Genomic DNA, 21,980 nt, shown 5'->3' on the forward strand with positions numbered 1-21,980 from the left:
GCCATCGTGATCGTGCTTCTGTGGTTTCTTTTGTGTTGTGCAAGAAACGATTTCAGCCGATTGCAACGCTTTCATTCTTATTGCTTGTTTGGTGAAATCCTTGTCGGGCTCGTCTAGTGAGCGTAGTTCTCCGACGTAGTGTGTTTCGTGACCGCTACCAGAGCGTCTGGGCTTGTCGATCGTGCGTGAGAAAAGAAACGACCTCCAGAAACATCCGTGTGAGAGCCCACTGCGTGCTCGAGTCCTCTATTGGCGCTGCCCACTTATGAGCCAAGGAGCGGCCGTTAATACCGAGCGTGATTCTCAAGATGCCGTCGGCGTAAACCCGCAAGCATCTCCGCGCTCGAGACGACCCCAGGAATCTGCTGCTCTCTCTGACAAAACAGGCAAGCCTGAAGATGCCCACAGTCGCCTGAAGTCCTCACTCCGGCCACATTTTCGCCACCGTGGCTTTTCACGTCGTGCTTCGAACGGGCCGCCGTCAAGTAACGCTCCGGAAAGTGTACCCTGCAAGTTCTTCTCGAAAAATGGTCACTGTCGGAATGGCGACCGATGTCGGTACTCGCACGAGCTAGGAGAACAGCCTTCAGCTGCCACTGCAGTTACTACTGACAAACCGGGCGAAAAGGAGGTTGAAGATGTTGCTCCGATCGAGTGTACCGACAAAAGTGTCGAGCGACCACCGCCGAAGGAGCCGTGCCGCTTCTTCGAGCGCCGCGGATTCTGTCGCTACGGCCGCGGCTGCCGCTATGTCCACAAGCGCCGTTGCGACCAGGTTAAAAGCACTGCCCAAGCTCCGCGAGAAGCCACCATGAACGACTCACCACAGCCAGAGAGTGGCGTCCTTGACCCGTCGGCGAGCGATCAGAAGCCTTTAGAATCCGTGAGCGAAGTTGGGCAGGATGGCTCTGCTCAGCAACCACCGAGCGAAGAGGAGCTGCTGAAACAGTTGAGGTAAATAATTGCTCTAGGCAGCCTAAACGTGTTGCCTACTGCCGTGGCGTCGGTGAGATAACCACGTTGCGTTGTGAGCACGGAGGGCTTGGCTAGACAACCCGATTGACGGTCGGTGCCCTCGCAACTCGTCCTAGTGGCGGGAGGTCTTCGCCTCAGCGTTCTATTGCATACCGCGGCTCTCTGCGTTCTCGTTGTTTCGGCTTTTCCGCCTTCGACGAGACCTGAACTAAAGGAAGTGCGTCGGCCGGTCCGCTTGTTTGGTTTTTGCCTTTCCTTGCAAGCGCAGATTTATTACATAGCCTCACGCATCGTTAAACTTTTCCTGAAGCCCTTATGCACAGTTGGCTCGAGGTCACGGGGCTGACATCTGCTGCGTGTATGCCTCAGGCTTTACACTTCATGGTTTCTTGATTAATGTCTAGATAAATCATAGAGTGCCCATTCATTCCACATTCTCACATTCAACCAGCAGTGGGAAGAATACGAATGTATATAAATGAAGCTGTTCTGAAGAAGTTCAGAATCTTAGACTGACCTTGTCACTTTCCTACCTTGTGCATACCTGCTTCACGAGCTCCGGACAAAAAGCGAATTCTTATTGAACTAGCTTTGAAAGTGTCAACCTATGCTATGGTTGACACAAGACTATGCAAAAAAAAGTTCAAAAATGTTATGAAAAAAAAAAAATTACTAACCATCATGCCTAGAGACTACATTTAAGGCACTAAAAATGTGTGTTTTAGGAGCCTAAGACAGGCATATAAAGCCTTATTTTAGAACAGGCATTATAAACTGGTCACAAACCATTACTTGTCTTATGTATTGGATGTGTAGCCCATTTTCATGTGACGAAAACTAACGGAGCATTCACTTGTGAGGTCTGAAACCCATATTGTGCAGGCCTTCTCTTCGCAGGGGCTCTCTGGTCATATGGGAGGCTGCTTTTTTTGTCATTTGCATGCAGGAGCCAATATGCTCAATACATTTGCTCTTACACAATGAGAGTATTTTTGGCATGCAGCTGCGAGATGTTTGACTTTTTTTGTCCAGCTTTCCTGCTTACAATGTCACATCAAGTAGAGCAAGAAAAATATAAACTACTCCAGGAAATCTGCTAAACAGTAAATGAAAGAAGCTAACATTCGTGCCTAATAGATTGAAGTCAACAAATGTTCTAGTAAAGAAGAGAAGTGTTACATAGTGTACATTTACAAATAATTGTTAAGTTAGAACAACAGTTACACATGATTATCATCTCTAGGCCCGAAGTTGAAAATTGTGCCTAATTTACTAAAAATGAACTTGTATTCTGAAAACGGACGATGAGTGTCAACAGGCGTGAATGGAACATTTTTGTATTTCTGTATGTTTGACACCTTCATGCACTCGGGGGTTCTTGACTGTTCACCTGTAAGAACCTTTGAAATTTCTTTGAGCAGAAAAAAAAATCACTATTTCTTGTCTAAGACAGACTGCACCTTCGCACAAACGTTTTCGACAGCTGGTGCTGCACACATGGGGTGCGTTAAACTTGAGGCATAACACAAGTGTTATGCCACAGTGTCTGTGTTACACTCATTAACTGTTCAAACAAACTCTCCTTAAGCACTAACTTTTATATCACTATGAATTCACGTTTCGTAAAGTGGCTTTTTTTATCGTACCTTGGAGCACAGGAGTACGTGTCTCCTCATATACATGGTGTGAGGGGAAGTGTTTATTGCTCATCTATTGCAGATCTTAGATGAGCTGCCATCAGCTGATGTTTCTGTACAACCACAAAAGGAGTGAAGGTACCAAAGCAGGGGACCGCGTAACTACAGTTAGTAGTATTTCTAGTGGACGTTGCACGTTTCCGTCTAACACACGAACAGCGCAATCTACAGTCAACAGTCTCTCCAGGCTGCATTCTGCTCTACATCTTTCTGAAAATGCTGCACCTTTCTCTCGCAAATCCCCGCCTGCAGTGTAAATTGGAGTTGTGTGTCCACTGCCAAAGGAGGAGACTTTCGGTGATCTTTATCTCTGGAACTTCCAATAAGTGTCAGGGAGATGGTGAGAAGCTCTGAAACGCTTACAATGCAAGCGCTTAGTTACTGGGTCACATTGCTGGGTGCGTATCATTATCAACCCTGTATGCCAATGCTGCCATGTTTTGTGAAAAGAAGTGATCAGATGTGCTTTTTAAACAGAAATGACGTCCCTAAAAAGCATTTTCAGGTGCCAAAAGCAAAAATAGGCATATGTAGGCACAAAGGACAGAAATAGGCACTATAAAGTTGGTGCTAAACCACTGCTTAATCAATACATAGTTTTCACGGACGTCACAACCGGGGCGTATGTTGTAGGTGGCCGCCATTACGGAGAACTACTGCCGTGGCGCCTGCCTTTGCTGCGTGTGCCGGGTGCGATACTTTAGCGCTGTACGGTACAGTGTCGCAGTGCCGATGTGTGACATGATCGGCTTCAGTGCGAGAAGCAGTCTGCCGCACAGAAAACTAACACGGAGCCAGGAACCGAGCTGTACTGCTTGCCGAAAGTGAGAACTCGGCAATGTGAGCGCATGAAAGTGTTGTTGGAGGAGCGTCGGCGTCTCTGGCTCACTTGCATAAAAAGGAAAGATGTAAAGAACCTACTTTTTTCGCCTATATTTAACCAGAGTTACAGAAGGCCGTATTTAGGTAAGCGAATAGCGAAATAAGATATGTTGCGTCGTACACAATGCCTGGCAGCATCAAGCATTTGGAGCAGTGCGCAGCGCACGGTGCCGTAATGAACAGCTAACGAACGAGTTCATGCAAATGGGTACCGTGTTAACACGGTATTTCAGCGGTACGGATTTACAAATATATTTTTGAAATGTTTGTAACGTTGCCTCGCTCAAGACGATGACGCGCTTGGAGAGTAGCCGCATTGCTGTCATGCCACTTACCCGGCCACTTGCGAAGTAGTTGTGAGCCTCAAGAGACTTGTATGATTTCATTTCAGTAAGAGATACGTGGTTCGTCGACAGCACCAAATAATTTACAATGTCAGCATGCGTCGTAACCGGCAACAGGTCGACGTCCGTAGTCGTGTCGGTCCCGCCGCACAACGTATACGGATCAACACCGTCGCACATGTTGATTTTGCTTTGTAGCGAGCATGCGTCGGGCCCACCATCTCGGCAAAATATCATGGGCAGAATTCCTTCCGCCTGGCAGTCGCCATCATTGAACACGCGATCGTTTGCAAATCGCAAAATCAACGCCGAAAGACTGCACAGGCGGCGCTCAAACATTCGCGCGCATCGGTTGCAGTGCTCCAACATGGCAGACGACCGCTAGCCAGTAGCGCACCCAGGATCTCTGTCAGGGGGGGGGGGGGGGGTGACAGTTTGCCAATACCATCTAAGCAGCACTAATTTCAATTTCTTCATGGGAAATTGTAAAAAAATGTGCCTTTTGTGAGTGTGCAGATGATTGCGCGTCTTACATCTTAGTTGCAGTACTCAAATGCGCAAGGAAAGAAAAGGGGTTAAACAAAAGGGGGGGGTTAGGTCGGCCTCAGGGGGAGTTACAAACCCCAACCCCCCCCCCCCCCCCCCGTCGGTGCGCCACTGCCGCTAGCAGATGGCGCTGTGACGTCACGTGAAAACTATGTATTAGTGCTCATACACCACAAGAGGGGGGCCCTAACACACAGGAACAAATAGGCATTTGCCTATATTTGATTTCTAATCATGATAAATGTCCTTGTAGACATTTTTGGGACTGACTTCGGGACTCCTGGATGGAATGTTTGAGTCGCAAAAAGCTTATTTGTACCAATGCTCTGAGTGAACACACTTTTTTTTTTTTTAGCCATTGTCAAGTTTTTCCTGTGAGAAGAATAGTAAGCTGTTGTGAAATATGTGCACAGCACACAACCATGGTCCTGACGAACTGTCGGAACCTATTTCCAAGGCCAACGTTCGAAATAGGCAGTAGGTGTGTGAGCAGCTTAGTAACGCACTACCCTTCTAGAAACAGTGTTAGTCTGACAAGTGTTGGACACTACATCTTACACCCCTGTCGCAAAGGCACTTTCTGTACTCTGCCGATAATAAACTTTTCCACAAATTTCCAGTACAATTGAAGCAGGAGGGATGATGAAGAATAGCTGATTATTGAAGTCAGGTGTGCCTGAAAAATGTATAGCAACACTCTGTCTGCTTTGACTTGAGCACACTCTTAGTAACTACTTCAGTGACATAAATCGGCAGGTTTGGTAGTACCAAGCATTTTCCAACTGAATGCACATCTTGAACAGGCAAGAGACAGTCCAAAAGGATACAAAGCACCGCAAAGTCTTGCTTCGCATCTCACACAGAACATCTCATTGACGAGCGTGCCCCGTGAGCATCCTTGGCCACAGTGATGGCCATTTGCAAGGATTCATGGCATTTGCTATGTGGGATTTGGAAGCTCTTTGAAAATGGGAGTGTGGGTGCTTGCTTGTTATTTTATTGTAGTATGCTTACAAAACTGATGCAAGCGACTTACCACCAGTCAAGTAAAAGCATTGTGGAGCTGCAACCACTGCTGCTATGTGGCACCCAAATTATTTCTCAAGGTTATAAGATTTACTTCATGTTTTGACCTTGGCTGTACTTCCATTTCGACCCTGTTAACTTGCCCTGATGTGCAGATCTGTAATGCTCTTGATCTGTTGTTATTGCCTCTTTACAGGGACAGGGAAATTGATCAGTTTCGAAAACGATTTAGGAAAAGTAAAAAGGTACTTGGTGGGGATGGCACCGACAAGTACACTTTTGTGTTTGGACCTACAGATCCCGACTGGGTATGCTTTGCTTCCAACTTAAAATTGTATGAATTTGCTCAGAACTGACATTCTGTGTTCTCTACAGCCATTCGATGTCAAGGAGCTGACAATGATGGTGGCTTTTCCAAAGTTCTATCCCAGAGAGGTACGCCTTTTGCTGTCTGCAAAACATGGCTTGATATTATTTCTTCTTTTTTCTCATCCTCTCTTTCTCTTCTTTTTTTCTACAGTGCTTTATGATGTCTGTGCTTGATGAAGAAGGTTTCTTACCTCCAATCCTGCTGAGGTAAATAATCTGCTGCTTTGTCACCTTGATTGTAAAGATTTGTGAATGTGTGATGCAACATTCTGTTGTGAATGTGTGACATTGACAATGCAGAGTGAGTGAAGCACAAGGTTATGTGAAGTCTACAAAAAATAAAATTGGGCCATCTTTTAAGTGCTACATCATTTTAATGGCTTGGTTTACATTTTTTACTATAAGTGTTGTTGTTTTTTTCCCTAATGGCTGTTGCCTTACGGCAGCATCCTCATGCATAGTCCTTTTTTCAAAAACAGCAAGTTAGCTTTCCATATAGTTTCATTGCTCTGCTGAAAGGAACCTGTTCCCGTCTGGTTAGTAGATTTATTTTGACAAGTGAGTCCCAACATGCATAGACAGGTCATTGCACGATTAGGTAGGGCCTCTGTACATGCTGGTTCACTCACTTAGCAGTCATTGGCATAATCATTATGGCCAGTGCCTTCCCTAAATTGAACTTAAATATGTTGAAATTGGGATTACATGTAGTCAAAAAGCACAATTTTTTCTTGCATGCTCTGGCCTGCGTATGCTGGGTGTTTATTCATTGCTCCAGCAATAAGCAGTGCCACCATGTTTTGGACAGCCAACTTACGCTTTTTTGACAGGAGTCTAAAAATTGATTTCCTTTCTGGACTGCATGACAAAGATTAAGGCATATAAGATGCAAGGCCAAGAAAGAGTCAAGTAGAAAGGTTTGGTGGTTTCTGAATGTTGTAGTTATACCAAAGTTTGGGGGCTGAGGAAGTATATCATTATGAATGACTAGCTGTAATTAGCTCCAATAAAGGACACATTTTTAAGACGTAAAGTATATTATAATTTTTTTAGTGTTAATTGTCACGGTTTTGTGCATCATCAGGGATCTCAACAGAGCCATTAAGGCATGGCTGGATGAAAAACATTCCACATCAAAACAAGTTGGCCCGGGATCACTTCATTTGCGTCCATTCCTTCGCTGGTTTGACCGCAACCTTGAGGCACTCTTTATTGAGGGCTTAAGGAAGGTAAGTTTGTTATCTGTGTTCTTATGGTTATTGTATTGGTATAATTTGGTTTGGTGTCTAAATGTTTCCACTGACTCCCTCCCGTTTCTTCATTGACAATTTGTTTAGGCGTTTGTAAGGATGATAATGTATACGTAGTGCTGGTCTGTTATAAAGGTGAAATATAGCCTGCTTTTTGAATTTATGCATGTTGTAAATTCTAGACATTTAAGGTTCGTAGTTTTGATGCTTTGTGGCAAAATACAATAATGATGGGCTTTGTTCAGCTGATTCTCTGGCACATGCAGTTCAAACCAAAGGTCAGTTATGCTATGTTATTTGAAACGCATAAGACTGTTGTTTGATGGCTCTTTTATGCTCTTTCTTTGTTTTTATCTCTGTGTGGAATGTATTCGTGAAGCAAAACTTGATCATATTTGTTTGAACCAGAGCGTTAGCACATTGCAAATCATGTAAGGCGTAGGTCTCTAGTCGCTGCTTGATGCCCTTTTCCAGCTTTTCTTTGTTGGAAATAATTATGACATGAAACCCCGACCTAATAGTTTTTGAATTCTTAATGTGTTGATCTTTTTTGCTTTTATTTAGGTGAAAAAGATTCAACTTGCCGAAGCTGCTGGCCTTGAATTTGTGCCCTTTGAGCAACTGGCAGGTGCTACGACGGAAGGTGCAGAGTCAACTGTAGATGATGCATTATCCGAAGGGAACGAAAGCAGTGCAGATGCCGAATCTGCCATCACCACAAACAGTGCTGCCAATATTCAAGACAAGGCGCATCAGGATGCATCACAAAAAGAAAACATAACAGACAGCTTGCATGTGTTGACTCTTGATTCAAGTGGGGAGGAGGGAAGATCCGTAGAGAAATGCCCACCTGGGGCATCAAACGACCAAACTTCAGACTGCAACCAACAAGTCAATGGCGTTACAGATGTTTTGAATGGTTTCGACATGTCCCTAAACACAAGCTTTGTCTCCAGCACAGGCAATGGCGAGAGACCTGACGAAAAAGAAAAGAGCAAAAAGCACGAGAGAATTGAAAAAAAGCAAAGTGAGCCTGCAGAAAACAAAGTTCCACATCATAGCATAGCCTCCTCTATTACGGATGCCGGCGGCTGTTCTGAGAAGCCTGCTGCTGCTGAGAAGCCCTCACATGGTGCTCAGAGAGCGGGTGTTGATGTCCATGTCAACCAGAAGAAAGGCACCGAGGTGAAGTTTCGGCGCTTGGAGCTCGGTGAAGGTGTAGCCACCTTGGAGTGCACAAAAGTGGCAGTCAGGGTGCAGTGTGGCAGGTGCCGTTGCAATGCGGATGTCGTCTCGCCTGCACGTCGCCGCAATGTGGTGACATGCGGCCGCTGCTCTCGCACCTGCAGCGTGACATTCCGACCAAACTTGATGCATCAGTTCAACTCCGTACTTGGCTATTTTGACCTTGTGGACTGCTTTGCTGTGGACCTGGTGCTGTCTGGCTGTGCCTTTGCCCTAGACTGTTTCAGTTGCAACAAGAGGATGGCTGCTGATGTGAGTGTAGCTGCATGTTGGTGCTAGTCTTACAACCGACGGTAGTGCTTAGTGTGTGTTATCATTACATCTGCGACCAACTACATTCCTCCTGTTACTGTTGCTTAGGGGTACATGCACAGTTCTTTTGTACATAATGTCTGTATGGCATCTCATTGCCATCATAATTGTTTACAGAATTGCTTTTTTTTGTGTGTGTGATAGTGCTCGGAACAGCTCTGAGGAAATCGTTTATATACCAGGTGTTTCATTTTGACCCAAGAGAGTGGTAACAGTAATGAGCTGGTAAAGAGATCTTGCTGGTGAAATTGATTTCAACCATGGGATGACCTAAAAAATATTTTATTTGCTGCATTCCATTTCTTTTGTTTGTAACATCACATGTTCTTTGTGGAACCTAATTTTAATCTTCAATTATAAAGAATTGTTGCATGCATGTTGCTTACAATTGAAAACTGTTTTTATTTTTATTGTAGCCAGTGCACCGTTAAAGTGTTCATGGTAAGGCCTTGTGCTAAAAAAATGGTGTTATATGCACTGAGCTTGTTTTTTCTCTTTATTTCTGTTTTTCATTATGCAGGGCATACACTATGGACAGCGTCGCTCCCTTTGGTGCCAGTTCTGCAATGCCAAGATAACTGTACTCATGGAATCTGTCAAGTTTCTTCAATTGCAACCATCTAGAGCAGCTGGTTAGTATAATGATGATGATAACATCACTATTCCATCTCATTTCTTTTTCTGATGCATTCACCTTACTATTGTTGTGTCACTTCTGAATACAGTCAAACGTCGATATAACAAAGTTGTACTTTCAGCGAAAAACTTCGTTAGATCGTGAATTTTGTTAATTTTAAGTTTTAAGGTTTCAGCAGTAAAAAAATTTTGGGAGCATTCCTGGTGGATAGTATCTTGTTTGTAAGCACTTATAAACAAATCTCAAGAAGGTCGGGCCATAATAGTGCGGTTATGAGTGCCATCGCGTGCGGTGCAGATCGTGCCGAGAGCAATGCATCAATGTAGCTTGTGGTGTCCGAGATTTGCGTGCGTTGTGTAGCGCAGTGCCGTAAACCGCGCTTAGTGCCCACAGCTGACGCCTACAAATTAAAAACAAAATTGAAAAAGATACGGATATTCGTCCTGAGCAAATTTTAAAAAATGAGAAGTCAGAATTACATGAAGTCAGGCTCGTAGTTTTATCGGTGTCGCGCGCGACCAGGCAAACATTAACAGATCTCACTCGATGACCACAATCTTGCTGTTACAACGCGAGCGAACGCTTCGCACCGTGTCTCGGAAACTTGGGATTATGCGACCGTCAACACTAGACGCGCGGGAACTCAATACGCACCAAGGCACAAACTGTTTCGACTCGGCGTTTGCACTTGCCGAAGAGATTACCTCAAAGATACAGCGCGTGGCCCGCGCATGGTTGTGTGCGAGGAGTAGAAGGCAGGTAGGTGCGCGTTTCTGCTACCTCCCCTAGCGTGTGCTTAATCACATTACCGCGCGTTCACTCCCTCTCCATTCCCCTTGCGCAGAAGGAATCGTCCGCTCGTGTTTCTCCGAGCGATGCGAGCATGCCGCGCTTCCCGCCTCCGCAACTTGTCTACCATCACGACAAATGGCGCAGCGACATTTCCCGCCTACCGCGTCCCGGTGCACGCACGCTTTAACCGAGTTTTTTGCGCTCAAACTTTTCGTGTGGAAGGACGCTTGAAATAATTATGGCCTCGGCCGACATTTTTATAGTTTTTTGTTTTGCTTTACTATTCATAAAGGCGCCAAGTACATGCTTGAAATGGCCGAAAACTTACTTAAATCGAAACCGTGTCACGAAATTGCCTGTTAAATCGCGGAAAAAAAAATACGCGGTTTTCAATGGAACTAAGATAGGGAAATGAAAATAGTTCGTTACTTTGCAAATTTCGTTAGCTCGAGGTTCGTTATATCGAGGGTTGTCTGTATTCAATTACTTCAGCAATCTATTCAATATCTTTTATTGGTCTGTGTATTTTTCTGCCTATCTATTGTTGTTGTTGGACCTAGTGTGAAAAGCATTTCTTTTTGCAGAAGTGTTGTAAATTGAGCTTGTTGGTGCAGTGCTTACGAGAATTCCTGGGGGCAGTGTGAAAAGATGGGACAAGAGATAGACAATATTAGCACCGACTAATAACCTTTATGAACACAAACCACACTGCTGACGAATTGCTGCAAACTTCATGTCTTGGCTCGGTTCAGTTGGCTTTTCTGCGCAACATGCCCAGCTTCTTTGACACAGAATATAAAGGCGAACTCCAGCTCTTACAACAGTTTTCATGAGGCTATAGCTGACCTCTTGTACATAAGGTATAACAGCATTACCCGTCAGCTTGCTTGAAGCTCTCCATCCTGAGGCATCATGTGTATGTAGCTCGTTATAAGCTTCTCAGCGATGCCTACCAGAAGCTGGCATGAGTACCTTGCTGAAAGCAAACTGGACTTGGATCTGGAAGCTCTTCTCGACTTGGTGGTTTTGGCGTGACCTGTTAAGGGTGCTCTTCAGTGCTCTTATGGCAATACAGTGTAGACTGCTTATAACGTAAGTCGCCGGAGTTGCGAATATCTGCACTATAAGCGGTACCGTACGCACTATAACCGAAGCAACAATTTTCAAGGCCCGCACATATGCAAAACATGTGCACCGAGCCGCCACGCGTATGCGACAGTCGAGGAATGTGGCTAGAACGTTTGCATTCAATTTGCAGTCGAATCTCGTTAATTCGAACCAAATCACGTGGCGGCGCCTCCGATCGGCATTGCTCCGGCACTGCCATAGAGTAAAAGCTTAGGAGAGACCCCTCAATGTCGCGTGCGAACAAAACAAAAAAAAAGAAAGAAAAAACGTGGCGGAAGTTTCACCCTCTCTCAAATGGCAAGGTCGCCGATTCTGCGTTGCGCCGGAACATGCGTGCACGTGCCGACGTCTCAGCCACGCTACCGTAGCCACGTGTAGAAAATGGCAGTGAACCCTTCTTTCTCCTTTATGCTTCCTCTACTTTCTAGTCACCTGTTGACCTTGTACGCTGCGGCTACGGCGCACAGGGAAGCAGTGGCGCTTTCCCAGGCCGGCCAACGAAACTGCCCGCGCCGGCAAACGCCCGTTTCCCGATAACGGCAGAAAACGAAACTTCAGGAAGCTAGCTGGAAGCGGGAAGCTGGAGCGGCGGCGCCTGCACGGCGGCGCGCGCGCGCGCAGTGACAGGTCGAAAGTGAGGGAGCTACGAGGGAGGGCGAGGGGAGCCACCGAAGCGGCGGAGTTGCCGAGGCGAAATCCGCTTCCCTACCGCCCTCCTCCATCACATTCCACGGTCTCCGCGTGCGCCCTTCGCCGTGCCGTGCCGGCGCCGCCCGCTCCCTGAAGTTTCGTCTCCGCGTGCGCCCTTCGCCGTGCTGTGCCGGCGCCGCCCGCTCCCTGAAGTTTCGTTTACTGCCGTTATCGTGAAGCGAGCGTTGGCCGGCGTTGGCAGTTTCGTGGCCCTCGCTCACTATGCGCGCGCGCCGTGATATTTCACGACTTGCACTCAAGATTATAGTTTCAGCCTCACTGGCTGTTCCTTCGCACAACGTGCCCTTCTCCTCCACTTTGTCTCTCTTTCCTCCTCGAGCACTCTTTGGGGCGCCCGTTTGAGGGGAGCGTTCGCCGTCGCCGCTGACTTCCGTACTCCCAGGCAGCTGCACTGTAACCGGTATTTCGTTTCCCGCAACTGCACTATAAGCGATATGTGTATACATGGAGTGCTATGGGAAAATTAACGGGAGTCTGAAAAGACCGCACTATATCCGGTCCTGCACTGTAAGCAGTTGCATTATAAGTGGTCTATACTGTACCATGCTTTACAGTCTTTGAGTGCACTGATAAAAAAGATAGAAGCCTTCTTCGGGATTGCAGGGCGTAGCTCCAGGAGACATGATGCCCACCAAAGAAAAGCTTGAAGTACAGAAAATAGAGCTCACCTTCCACTCGCAGTTTCTTTGCTGACATGAGCTTGTCATTTGCTTTATCATTTTTACTTTGTTATGTTGCTTATTGCTAACACATTTTACCGAATTAGGTTTGTGCATCTTCACATAGTATATAGTATGTATGTCCTTTCAAGTAAGAGTTGTTAATCTGCACTCATGTCGGCCTATCTCGTTACTCATCTTTTCAAACTGTTCGTAAGTATTCACATTGATTTTGTATGTTTATATGACAGCACTTGCTTTTAATGTATTCATAAAGATTTATATAACAGTCTATATGTTTTCATAATTGGCCCCCCAACTTTCCCTGTAGAAAACGCAGGTTCGGCATTCTCCATAAAAGCTCCTAAGATGGTGAAAAATGTTAAGGATCCAGCCATTCAGGAAGGCAAGCCTCTTCCAGATGGGGGCATCTGCAAGCACTACAAAAAGAGCTTCCGCTGGTTGAGGTAGGAGAGGCTGACATTTGATTCTCTTACTTTAGTGGTTATGGGCTGCCGTCGTCTTCATTTGTCTGCTCTCTGCTAAAACCAGCTGATTTCAGGGTTGTAGACAGCTGCGGAAATGTCTTAGATTGAATTTTATATGTAAATTTGAAGCTGACCATTCGTCGATCAGTATCTCAATTGTATTACCTTTATTGTTTATATGAGAAGATATCAACATCATCAAGTTGACATGGCGTCAGCTTGACATGGTGTCAGTAAAATATGAGTTATCACATTCTCACGAGCGCCATGTTTTTTCATGAGGTTGTGGTTGTAGCTGCTGCAGCTGTTATGCTGCTTTTGTTGTTGTGATAGCATAAAATTGGCTCTTAGTTGTTGGCACTGAAATCCCCACCAATCAAAGTGACACCACTCTGCATGTTTTCTTTTTCCTCTGCCCATTCCAAGTAGAATTGCTGTGTGATGTTGTAGGGCGGGAGTTCTTAGTGGTTACCGGTGTGACATCATCTGGAATACTTTCAACAATACGTTGAACAAATCTCTTTAATATGTTTATGCGTAGTAATTTGTTTACACTGTAAAAAAGACATAGGCAATGGACAGACAATTTTTCAAAGCGGTGGCACACTTTTTGCTGAGGCTGGTTCGTCTGCTGCTGCTGTTGTGTTTGTCAGTGCTTTTGCGCACATGTACTACTATGAAAAGAGTGGAGTAAAGAGTTTATTCAGAAAAGCTAAGCTCTCGGGAATATCTGTGGGGCTGCACGGAGGAATGGAGGGGTGAGAGAGAGTATGCAACAAATGTTGACAATAGTAAGTTCTGATGGCTGCCAGTGGTGTGCAGAGGGAATTATATTATGCATGAACTTGGGAGCTTTGGAATTGGGTGAAGCAATTTCTTCTGGTGCTATTGAGAAAAATCCGTGGTGTTCACATGCACATGCCATTTTCTGGCTTGCCATGGCTACACTCTTAGTTCTGCCTCAAGGACGCTCATGAACCAGTACTTGGTGCTACGGATGTGTGGTTGCTGTACAGTGTGTACAGGTGTTTGTGTGTGTGTTTGTACACATACCACAGCAAATACAAGCTGTAAAATATGTCAGTGCTGCACCTAAACTTTGCTGTGAGGCCGCCATAAGAAATAATAAGTTGGCAAGAGATGCAAGAACACATTGGTTCAAACCGATAGGAAACAGGCAACACTTGCATCACCAGATGACTTTGTGGCCAATGAATGCAGTACATAGCCATAGTCACACAGAATACGAGTGGAGAGGGAACGCCGGTGGTTCGAGAAAAGGCTGTTCAACTACTTGTATTGTTTTTAACTTAGCATGCAATCATGAAAAATTTTGGGAATGTTTCCCATAAAGAGATTCTGTTTTTGTATAAATGGTTCTTTATTCTATTACGATAATCGTTTCTGGGACCCTTTAACCAAAATATGCCTACCTCAGAACATTTCTCACATGTACTGTGGACCTTTTTGTCTTGTTCTCTGACGCATCGGTTCACAAACTTGTGCAAATAACATTGTTTATTGCTCTGTAGCAGTGTGTTGAACCTGATTTCATTTGATGTAACAGATGTTGTTAGCTACAGATGAATTTATACATGCAACATGGTTTTGTGGTCCTGTTGTGTCATTGTTTTTCATGCTTGGTTGCCTTGGTTTATGCATAATATTGTCCCATATTGCATGCTGTTGTCTCTGCTATTGTTAATTCCAGGTTCCCTTGTTGTGGAAAAGCTTATCCTTGTGACAAATGCCATGAGGAGCAGGAGGGTGGCAGCCATGAAATGAAGTATGCCACACGAATGATCTGTGGCCACTGCTGCAAAGAGCAGGTGAGAAGCATGAGAGGCAACACACTTGCGAGCAGTTAGTAACGTCTTCCAGCAACTTCTGGCAGAATGCTGGCCTGTGTGTTTTCAATCTGCCCAATCAGTTGGAGAGAGGGCCTGAATTTCTGTAGCAATAAATATTCTGTAGCAATAAAATTCTGTAGCAATAAAAATCGATATCACACTTCTCTAAACATTTTCTAATAATACATCTAAAGCGGAAAAAATTGATGCATTGTACACTGCCATGAAATATACCGGGTGAATCCAGATAAGAACGAACAGGTGGTCCTGGTCACCATTCCTGATTTTGATGAAATTTACTTTAGGCACAGGTTTTAGGCCCAGAACAATGATTCTAGTTTTGTGAAAAAAAAATTTTCTTTGCCTGGAAAAAAATGCACAAATTTCGGCCGTCGAAAACACCTTTCCGCCAATTATGCGATTTCTGAACTTTGAGTGCGCATAGAGAAACAATGGTGCACTTCTCGATCACAATATTTTTTCCCTACAAAGAACAAGTAAAATGCTACCTTATGAGTATATTATTACACTTGGTTACGGAAGGAACTTTGAGAAGAAAAAAAATCACGACCATGGTAAATGGACCAAAATACTTGTAATTCAGGAATTTATTGCTCCAGACTAATTAAAGTGAGGATAATGAAACACGGTGCACATGAACTTTTAAGTCTTCACATTCTTTCGAAATAATTTTCATTACTTTGTCAAGCATCGTTATATTTAAAAATTGCACTTAAACATAAGTGGTTTGCATCAAAATTTGAAAATAGTTTTCTGAAAAAGGACATTTTTAATTTTTTTGAATATCACTGTCGTTGAAGTCAAGGACGTTCAGAAATAGTAAAACTGGCATAAAAGCGTTTTCAACGGCCAAAATTTGTGCACTTTTTTTTTTTTTCAGGCAAACAAAAGTTTTTTTTCACAAAACTAAGTTCAGAATTATTGTTCTGGGCCCAAAACCTGTGCCTAAAGTAAATTTCATCAAAATCGGGAATGGTGACCAGGACCACCTGTTCGTTCTTATCTGGATTCACCCTACTACTAATCTGTGAGCAGGACTTTTGCAAAAAATTAGCAGTGGCTTAGCTCGGCTATGCCAGGATATACGTAGTGTTCGGCCACATCGTTCAGAACCGGTAGACCTGGTGGCATGGGCGGGTAACGATACCCATTGGTAACGCTAAAAAGTGGAATCTTCTGCTTAATGAAAAAGTTCTTGCACATTGTACAAACCCGCGCCACGGTTTCACCCCACTCAGCCGCTAAACTCAACAGTTTCACGCATGGCACTACTTACCGGCGTCAAGTCTTTCATGTGCCACAGTCTTTCACACACGTCGCACACATATCCAAACGGATTGTTTACGAAGTCCGTCTCGAAGGTCCGAGTCGCACTGGCGCTTTTGCTAAGTTTCACCGTATAGTCAGTCAATCGGCGAGCCTTGACGTCATCGACGGCGTCTTGTTGCTGCTGCTGCTGGAGATGGTCGGGCACGTTACTCAGCCTCCTGGCGACGCTGCTTTACTAGACGTTCCTCCCTTTGCTCCGGTGTTTCCGCAGCACGTTTAGCCTTCTTCTGTTCATTCTTGCTACGCTCAACCGCTAATTGCCAGGCAACTACTTTAAGATCCGATGAGTTAAGCTTCTCCGCTCTTCTGCGCCGCTGAGCAGCAATTTCGCTCTCCTTCTCCATGGCTATACCACACTGGCAAACGCCCAGCGCAAACGCCGGCAAACGCCCGGTGCGCCAGCTGTGCGCCGTGTGACTGCTCTTTGCGCATGCGCAGCACGGCTTTCCAGGAGCGACGCGAAACTGCTCAACCTCAGCCAGTGTAGCTCACGCTACAAAACCCTGTTACGCATTACCACACCAGTCTGTTCTTTTGAACATTGTAACAATCTCGCATAAGCTGTAAATTCATATATCATATTTGTCCTCTTGAGATGCTCTGACAGCTGCAGTTTACGTTCACATAACTTCAATATCTGTTTTTGGTGCAGAGTTGCAGATTTGTAAAATTCATGCCTGTGTATTTTGTTTTAGCTTACTGATATTCGACAATTTTTGTTAAAAAAAAATTAAGAGGTCCCAATTCTAAATTTGGCTTCCTGCAGTTGCTAGAATTTAATTTTCTCTCTAAAATGCAGCAAACTTGATTCAACTCTGTTCTGTGGTTGTCTCAAAAAAGCATTTCTGCGTTTTACATGTGTTTGAATGAGGAAATCGGAGTTGGCCTCGAGTCGACTAAAGCATCCTCTTAATGGCAACTAGATTATTGGCTATTCCCATTTCCTTTCTTATCCACACACCTGTCTTCCTGTCTGTTGTTAACATTACACCTATCATTTTTCTTTCCATTGCTCGTTGTGCCATTGCATAGTCCTTAACTTCTTCTCAAGCTTCATCGTTAGCCTCCAATTTCTGGTTCTTATGTTAGTATTAGTAGGATTGTAGAATATTGCACACTTTTCTTTTCAAGGATAGCGATAAGCTGCCGGTGGTGACTTGGTAATGCCGGCTGTATTTGCTCTAAGCCATTTTTGTTTTTCTCTAAGTTTCCTTCATGTGATTAGGATCCCCTGTGAGTAATTGGCCTAGATAACATACTCTTGCACAGATTCTAGGGGATGACTGCTAATCACGAATTCTTCTTCTCTTGTCAGGTTATATAAAAATTCATCTCTTGTCAGGTTATTAAAAGTTAATTTAGTCTTCTGCATAGTATTAATCTTCAGCCCTACTTTTACACTTTCTCGCCTAAGGTCCTCAATCATTTGTTGTAGTCATCTCCATCATTGCTGAACGGGGCACATCTGCAAACCACAAGTTGCTTAGGTGCTCTTCGTTGATCGTCACTATTAATCCTTCCCAGTCTAACAACTTAAATTGTACTTCTATGAAAGCAGTGAATAGAATTGGAGAGATTGTGTCTCCTTGTCTGAACCCTTTTCTTGATTGATATTTTGCCGCTTTTGTGTGTGTGAAGAATTAAGGTAGCTGTGTAATCTTTATAGGTATTTGCTAAGATTCTCACGTATGCTTCCTGTACTCCTTGACTATGCAAAGCCTCCACGACTACTGATATCTTCACTGAATAAGATGCCTTTTCGTAATCTATGAAAGCCATACACGAGGGGCGTTCATAAAGTTCATATTATCAGTGTGACAGATTTAGAAAAGGCGCACAAAATATGCTTCAAAATGAGTGTGCGTCTGTCTAGTTTTAGCATAATATAAAACTAGTGTTCTATATTGACCCTTTTCGCGGCGCTCCCGTGGGCGTTGCCATGTTTGATCACGTGTTGACGCGTACATTGCTTGCCTAAGCTGCCGCCGTTGCCTCCACGTTTACAATGCAAGCGCGCGAACCGGTGCAGCGCAGCAAACCTCTGTTTCGACGCATATCTTAGACGGTGGCTTTGCACACGACATGAAGCTTTGACCACAGCTTTAGTGGACATGTAAGTGCTTTCAGAGCTCATTACGACTTGTCCAAATGGCGCGAGCAGCATATACAGTGCTTGTATTAAATGCGGTGCCAGAAATGTATTCCAAGCTGTCCAAACTTCCCGCTTATGAATTAAATCGGGATCAGTGTGCTCTTCGTTCTTTGTTTGGCAAACATTTTGAACCTGCGCCTTGTCATATTTCTGACTCAGTAAAGTTCCTCGGTGCGGCCACTATCTGATTGTTTATTTTCAGCGTAATCTCTCGCGGGTGTGCTCTGCTGCGATAAATTTGTTCTTGCTGTGCACAAAGCTTGGAATTTAAATGTTCGGTACTTTGCGGTAGCTCGTAGCAAAGACGTATTATCGCTAGTCCCTCGCTTGCTCTATGGACCATCACGAAACATTCAGCTTCCAACATTCGTGTCTTGTCGGTGTAGTCGCCGTCACTCATGCTTGGGCACATTGATTCAAGTGTGCGCCTATTCACTCACACGTTGGCGATAGGGTGGGCGTAAGTTTTCGTGCGAGTAAGGGTGGATGTGTGTAGATAGCGTGCGGTAAACGTACTATGCCAGTAAGTGGCACTACTTCATTTTGTAACAAGCGGTACTCACTCCCAAGTGCTGACGTTCCGGAGTTGAAGTCCTTTCTTTGGAGGTTAGCTGTACACCTCTGGCGGATTAATTATCTTTTTTTGATCCTCGAGGGAAGCCGTGCATCGCGAGCGGGGGCAACACAGGCAGTCCTTATGTAGCAGTGGCGACACAGGTTGATTCCATTCATTAATATGTGAATCACTATTTTTGCAGCGAACTATACCGCACACGTCTTCCCTTTATCGTTACACATTTTGCAGTATGAATTGGGCACAGTGCATTAGCGCACACCCAGTTGCATTTTCGACAGCTGATCGCACAGTAGCAGGGTAGAAGCAGTAATGGTTTCGTATTCGTGCGCATTCGCTGAGGCAACGTATGGCGCGCGGCCGAAAGCGCCATCTTGTTCCTGTAGAGCAAACTGCTCCGCGAAAAGGGTCAATACTACCATGCAACACCGCTAGGGGGCCAAAACGAAAATGGCAGCACCCACCGGGAAAGTCGAAGCACGTGCAGTGATCCGCTTTCTGTATTTGAAGGGACAAGATGCCAAGACGATTCACGCCGAGCTGGTGGCGGTGTACGGTGACAATGCCCCAGCCTATTACACTGTTGTCAAATGGCGCAGACGATTTCAGTGCGGTCAAACAAGCCTGGACGACGCAGAACGAAGTGGCCGCTTTTCGCTCAATGGTGAACCACAAGTTGCTGCACAAGTGGAGGCTCTCTCACCGGCGGATAACTGTTGAAGAATTAGCAGGACAGGTTAACGTAAGTGCAGGCTCTGTGCACAACATACTTCACTACAACCTGCATATGATGAAAGTTGCCGCGCGCTGGGTTCCGCGTTTGCTGACGCCAGTGCAAAAAGACTTGCGGAAGGAAGCAGCCGCAAAAATGTTGAAGCTTTGCGAGAGCGACCCTGACGACTATTTTTGAACGCCTGATAACCATGGATGAGTGTTGGGTGCACAATTATGACCCTGAAACTAAACTTCAAAGCAAACAATGGAAGCACGGAAACTCACCCTGCGCCAAAAAAGGCCAAGGTTGTGCCGTCATCAGGCAAGGTCATGTAGAGTGTCTTCTGGGACTGCCGTGGTGCTCTTCTAACAGATTATGCCAGCAAAGGCCAAACTATTACAGCAAAGTACTATCGCGAGCTTCTCACCAAATTGTGAGGTGCTATCAAGGAGAAACGTAGAGGAAAGCTCACGAAAGGCGTCCATCTGCTCCATGACAATGCACCGGCTCACTCAGCACATGTGACGGCGACGCATTCAGCCTCCTTAGGCTACGAAATTTTGCCTCACCCGCCATATTCACCTGACCTTGCACGAAGTGACTTCTTCCTCTTCCCTCGCATGAAGAGCACACTGCGCGGGAAACATTTTCGGGATGACAAAGAAGTCATCGCTCAAGTCGAGCTCTTCCTGAACTCTCAAAATGAAGAGTTCTACAGCAGTGGACTGCGGCAGCTCATGCATCGTTGGCTGAAGTGCGTGACTTTGGGAGGAGATTATGTAGAGAAGGAATAAACTTCCAATAAAATTTCGTTTCTTTGTCTCTCTTTTTTCATGCCAATAATACGAACTTTATGAACGTCCCTCGTAGAGTGGTTGGTTCTTTTCCACAGGCTTCTCAATTACCTGATTGATGACATGGATGTGATCCATTGTTGAATACTCCTTCCAGAAGCCAGCCTGTTCTTTGGGTTGACTAAAGTCAAGTGTTGCCCTAATTCTGTTGAAAAATACCTTGTTGAAAATTTGAATATTTTGTACAATACCGATAGCAAGCTAATGGGCCTGCAATTCTTCAGTTCTTTAGCATATTTCTTCTTGTCAATCAGTATGGTGTTGGCATTCTTCCAACTCTGTGGTACACTGGTACACTTAAAGCCTTGAGGCATTGCGAATAAAGGGTCGCGAGCTTTTCGAGTATAATATCTCCTCCATCTCTTCAAATCAACTATTATTCCACCTTCTCCTGCCGCTTTTCCCCTTGACACATTTTGCCGAACCCTTTTAACCTCATCGCTAGAAGTTATATAAGTTACATCCCATTTTATGTAACTTCTATACCACAGTGTGCTACTCCATCTGTCAGCCCTCTTCTTGATTTTGGATAACCTCATCGTTACTTTCACATGGAATATGTACCTGTTCGTCATTGCATCTAGTTGCAGTCTGGGTAATGCACAGTATTGTATAGAATTCCTCTGCTGCCTTTACTATACAGGGTGTCCCAACTATCATGCATCAAGATTTAAAAATATGAAAATGCCCCTTAGCTGGACAGAACCAAGGTAATGTCATTTGCCGCTGCTTGGTGATACTCAGGTTATTTTTTTGCATTCTGCCTAATTACATAATTAGTATTAGTTAATTAATGAACTTCTCAAATGTTATTATTAGATGAAAAGTGTCAATCGGAAAATTGTAGAGCAACATGAAAAACTACCGATACAGCTTTCTGTTGCTCAATACGTGCTACATAAAAGTGTTTTTCCGAGCGTGAAAGAAGCCCGCCAATACACGCAAAATTACCGCGCGACTGGCCGCTCGAGGCACTTAGCGTGTATTTGCGGGCTTTACTACTACTACTACTAGCAAGTACTTTGCTATAAGGTTGGTAAAGTTTTACACATCATGCTGTGCGTTCAACATTGTTACAGCCCTTTGCTGCTGAGAAGCCTTGCACTGGCTGTGCAAACTTCATGACAAAGAAACCCACAGCACACTGGGAAGGAGGACGTGGTTGCCGGGATAAGATTCATATGAGCAGGTATGCATTGCACTGGTTGCCCTAGGTGGCATTGTATGTGGTTGTACAGCTAAGGCGCCAAAGGGTTGATGTTATCATGGTGGTGGCCACTGGTGCAAGCTAGCTTTCATAATTTTTCTTTAGTTCACTCACTATGCTTGAAAAACTTGGAAGACCACTTGTTATAGCTTGTTGTTGTTCTGTCAGAGCTGGCTCTAAAATTGCTGTTCTTGATTATTTTTGCACTGACTAAGGG

General features: G+C 44.7%; 1 protein-coding gene across 1 annotated transcript; it reads left to right on the forward strand.

Moving 5' to 3' along the window:
- The first annotated feature begins 26 nt into the window (after nt 1-26).
- Nucleotides 27-21,944, forward strand: LOC119434697 (uncharacterized). The gene is made up of 10 exons (XM_037701786.2): nt 27-954; nt 5,667-5,778; nt 5,846-5,905; nt 5,991-6,046; nt 6,924-7,068; nt 7,654-8,586; nt 9,167-9,278; nt 12,905-13,040; nt 14,773-14,890; nt 21,636-21,944. Exons 1-10 carry the CDS (start codon nt 266-268, stop codon nt 21,768-21,770), a joined length of 2,496 nt encoding a protein of 831 aa, XP_037557714.1. The 5' UTR covers nt 27-265; the 3' UTR covers nt 21,771-21,944.
- The last annotated feature ends 36 nt before the right edge of the window (nt 21,945-21,980 follow it).

The sequence above is a fragment of the Dermacentor silvarum genome, unplaced genomic scaffold, assembly GCF_013339745.2.
Source record: "Dermacentor silvarum isolate Dsil-2018 unplaced genomic scaffold, BIME_Dsil_1.4 Seq176, whole genome shotgun sequence".
NCBI lineage: Eukaryota > Metazoa > Arthropoda > Arachnida > Ixodida > Ixodidae > Dermacentor > Dermacentor silvarum.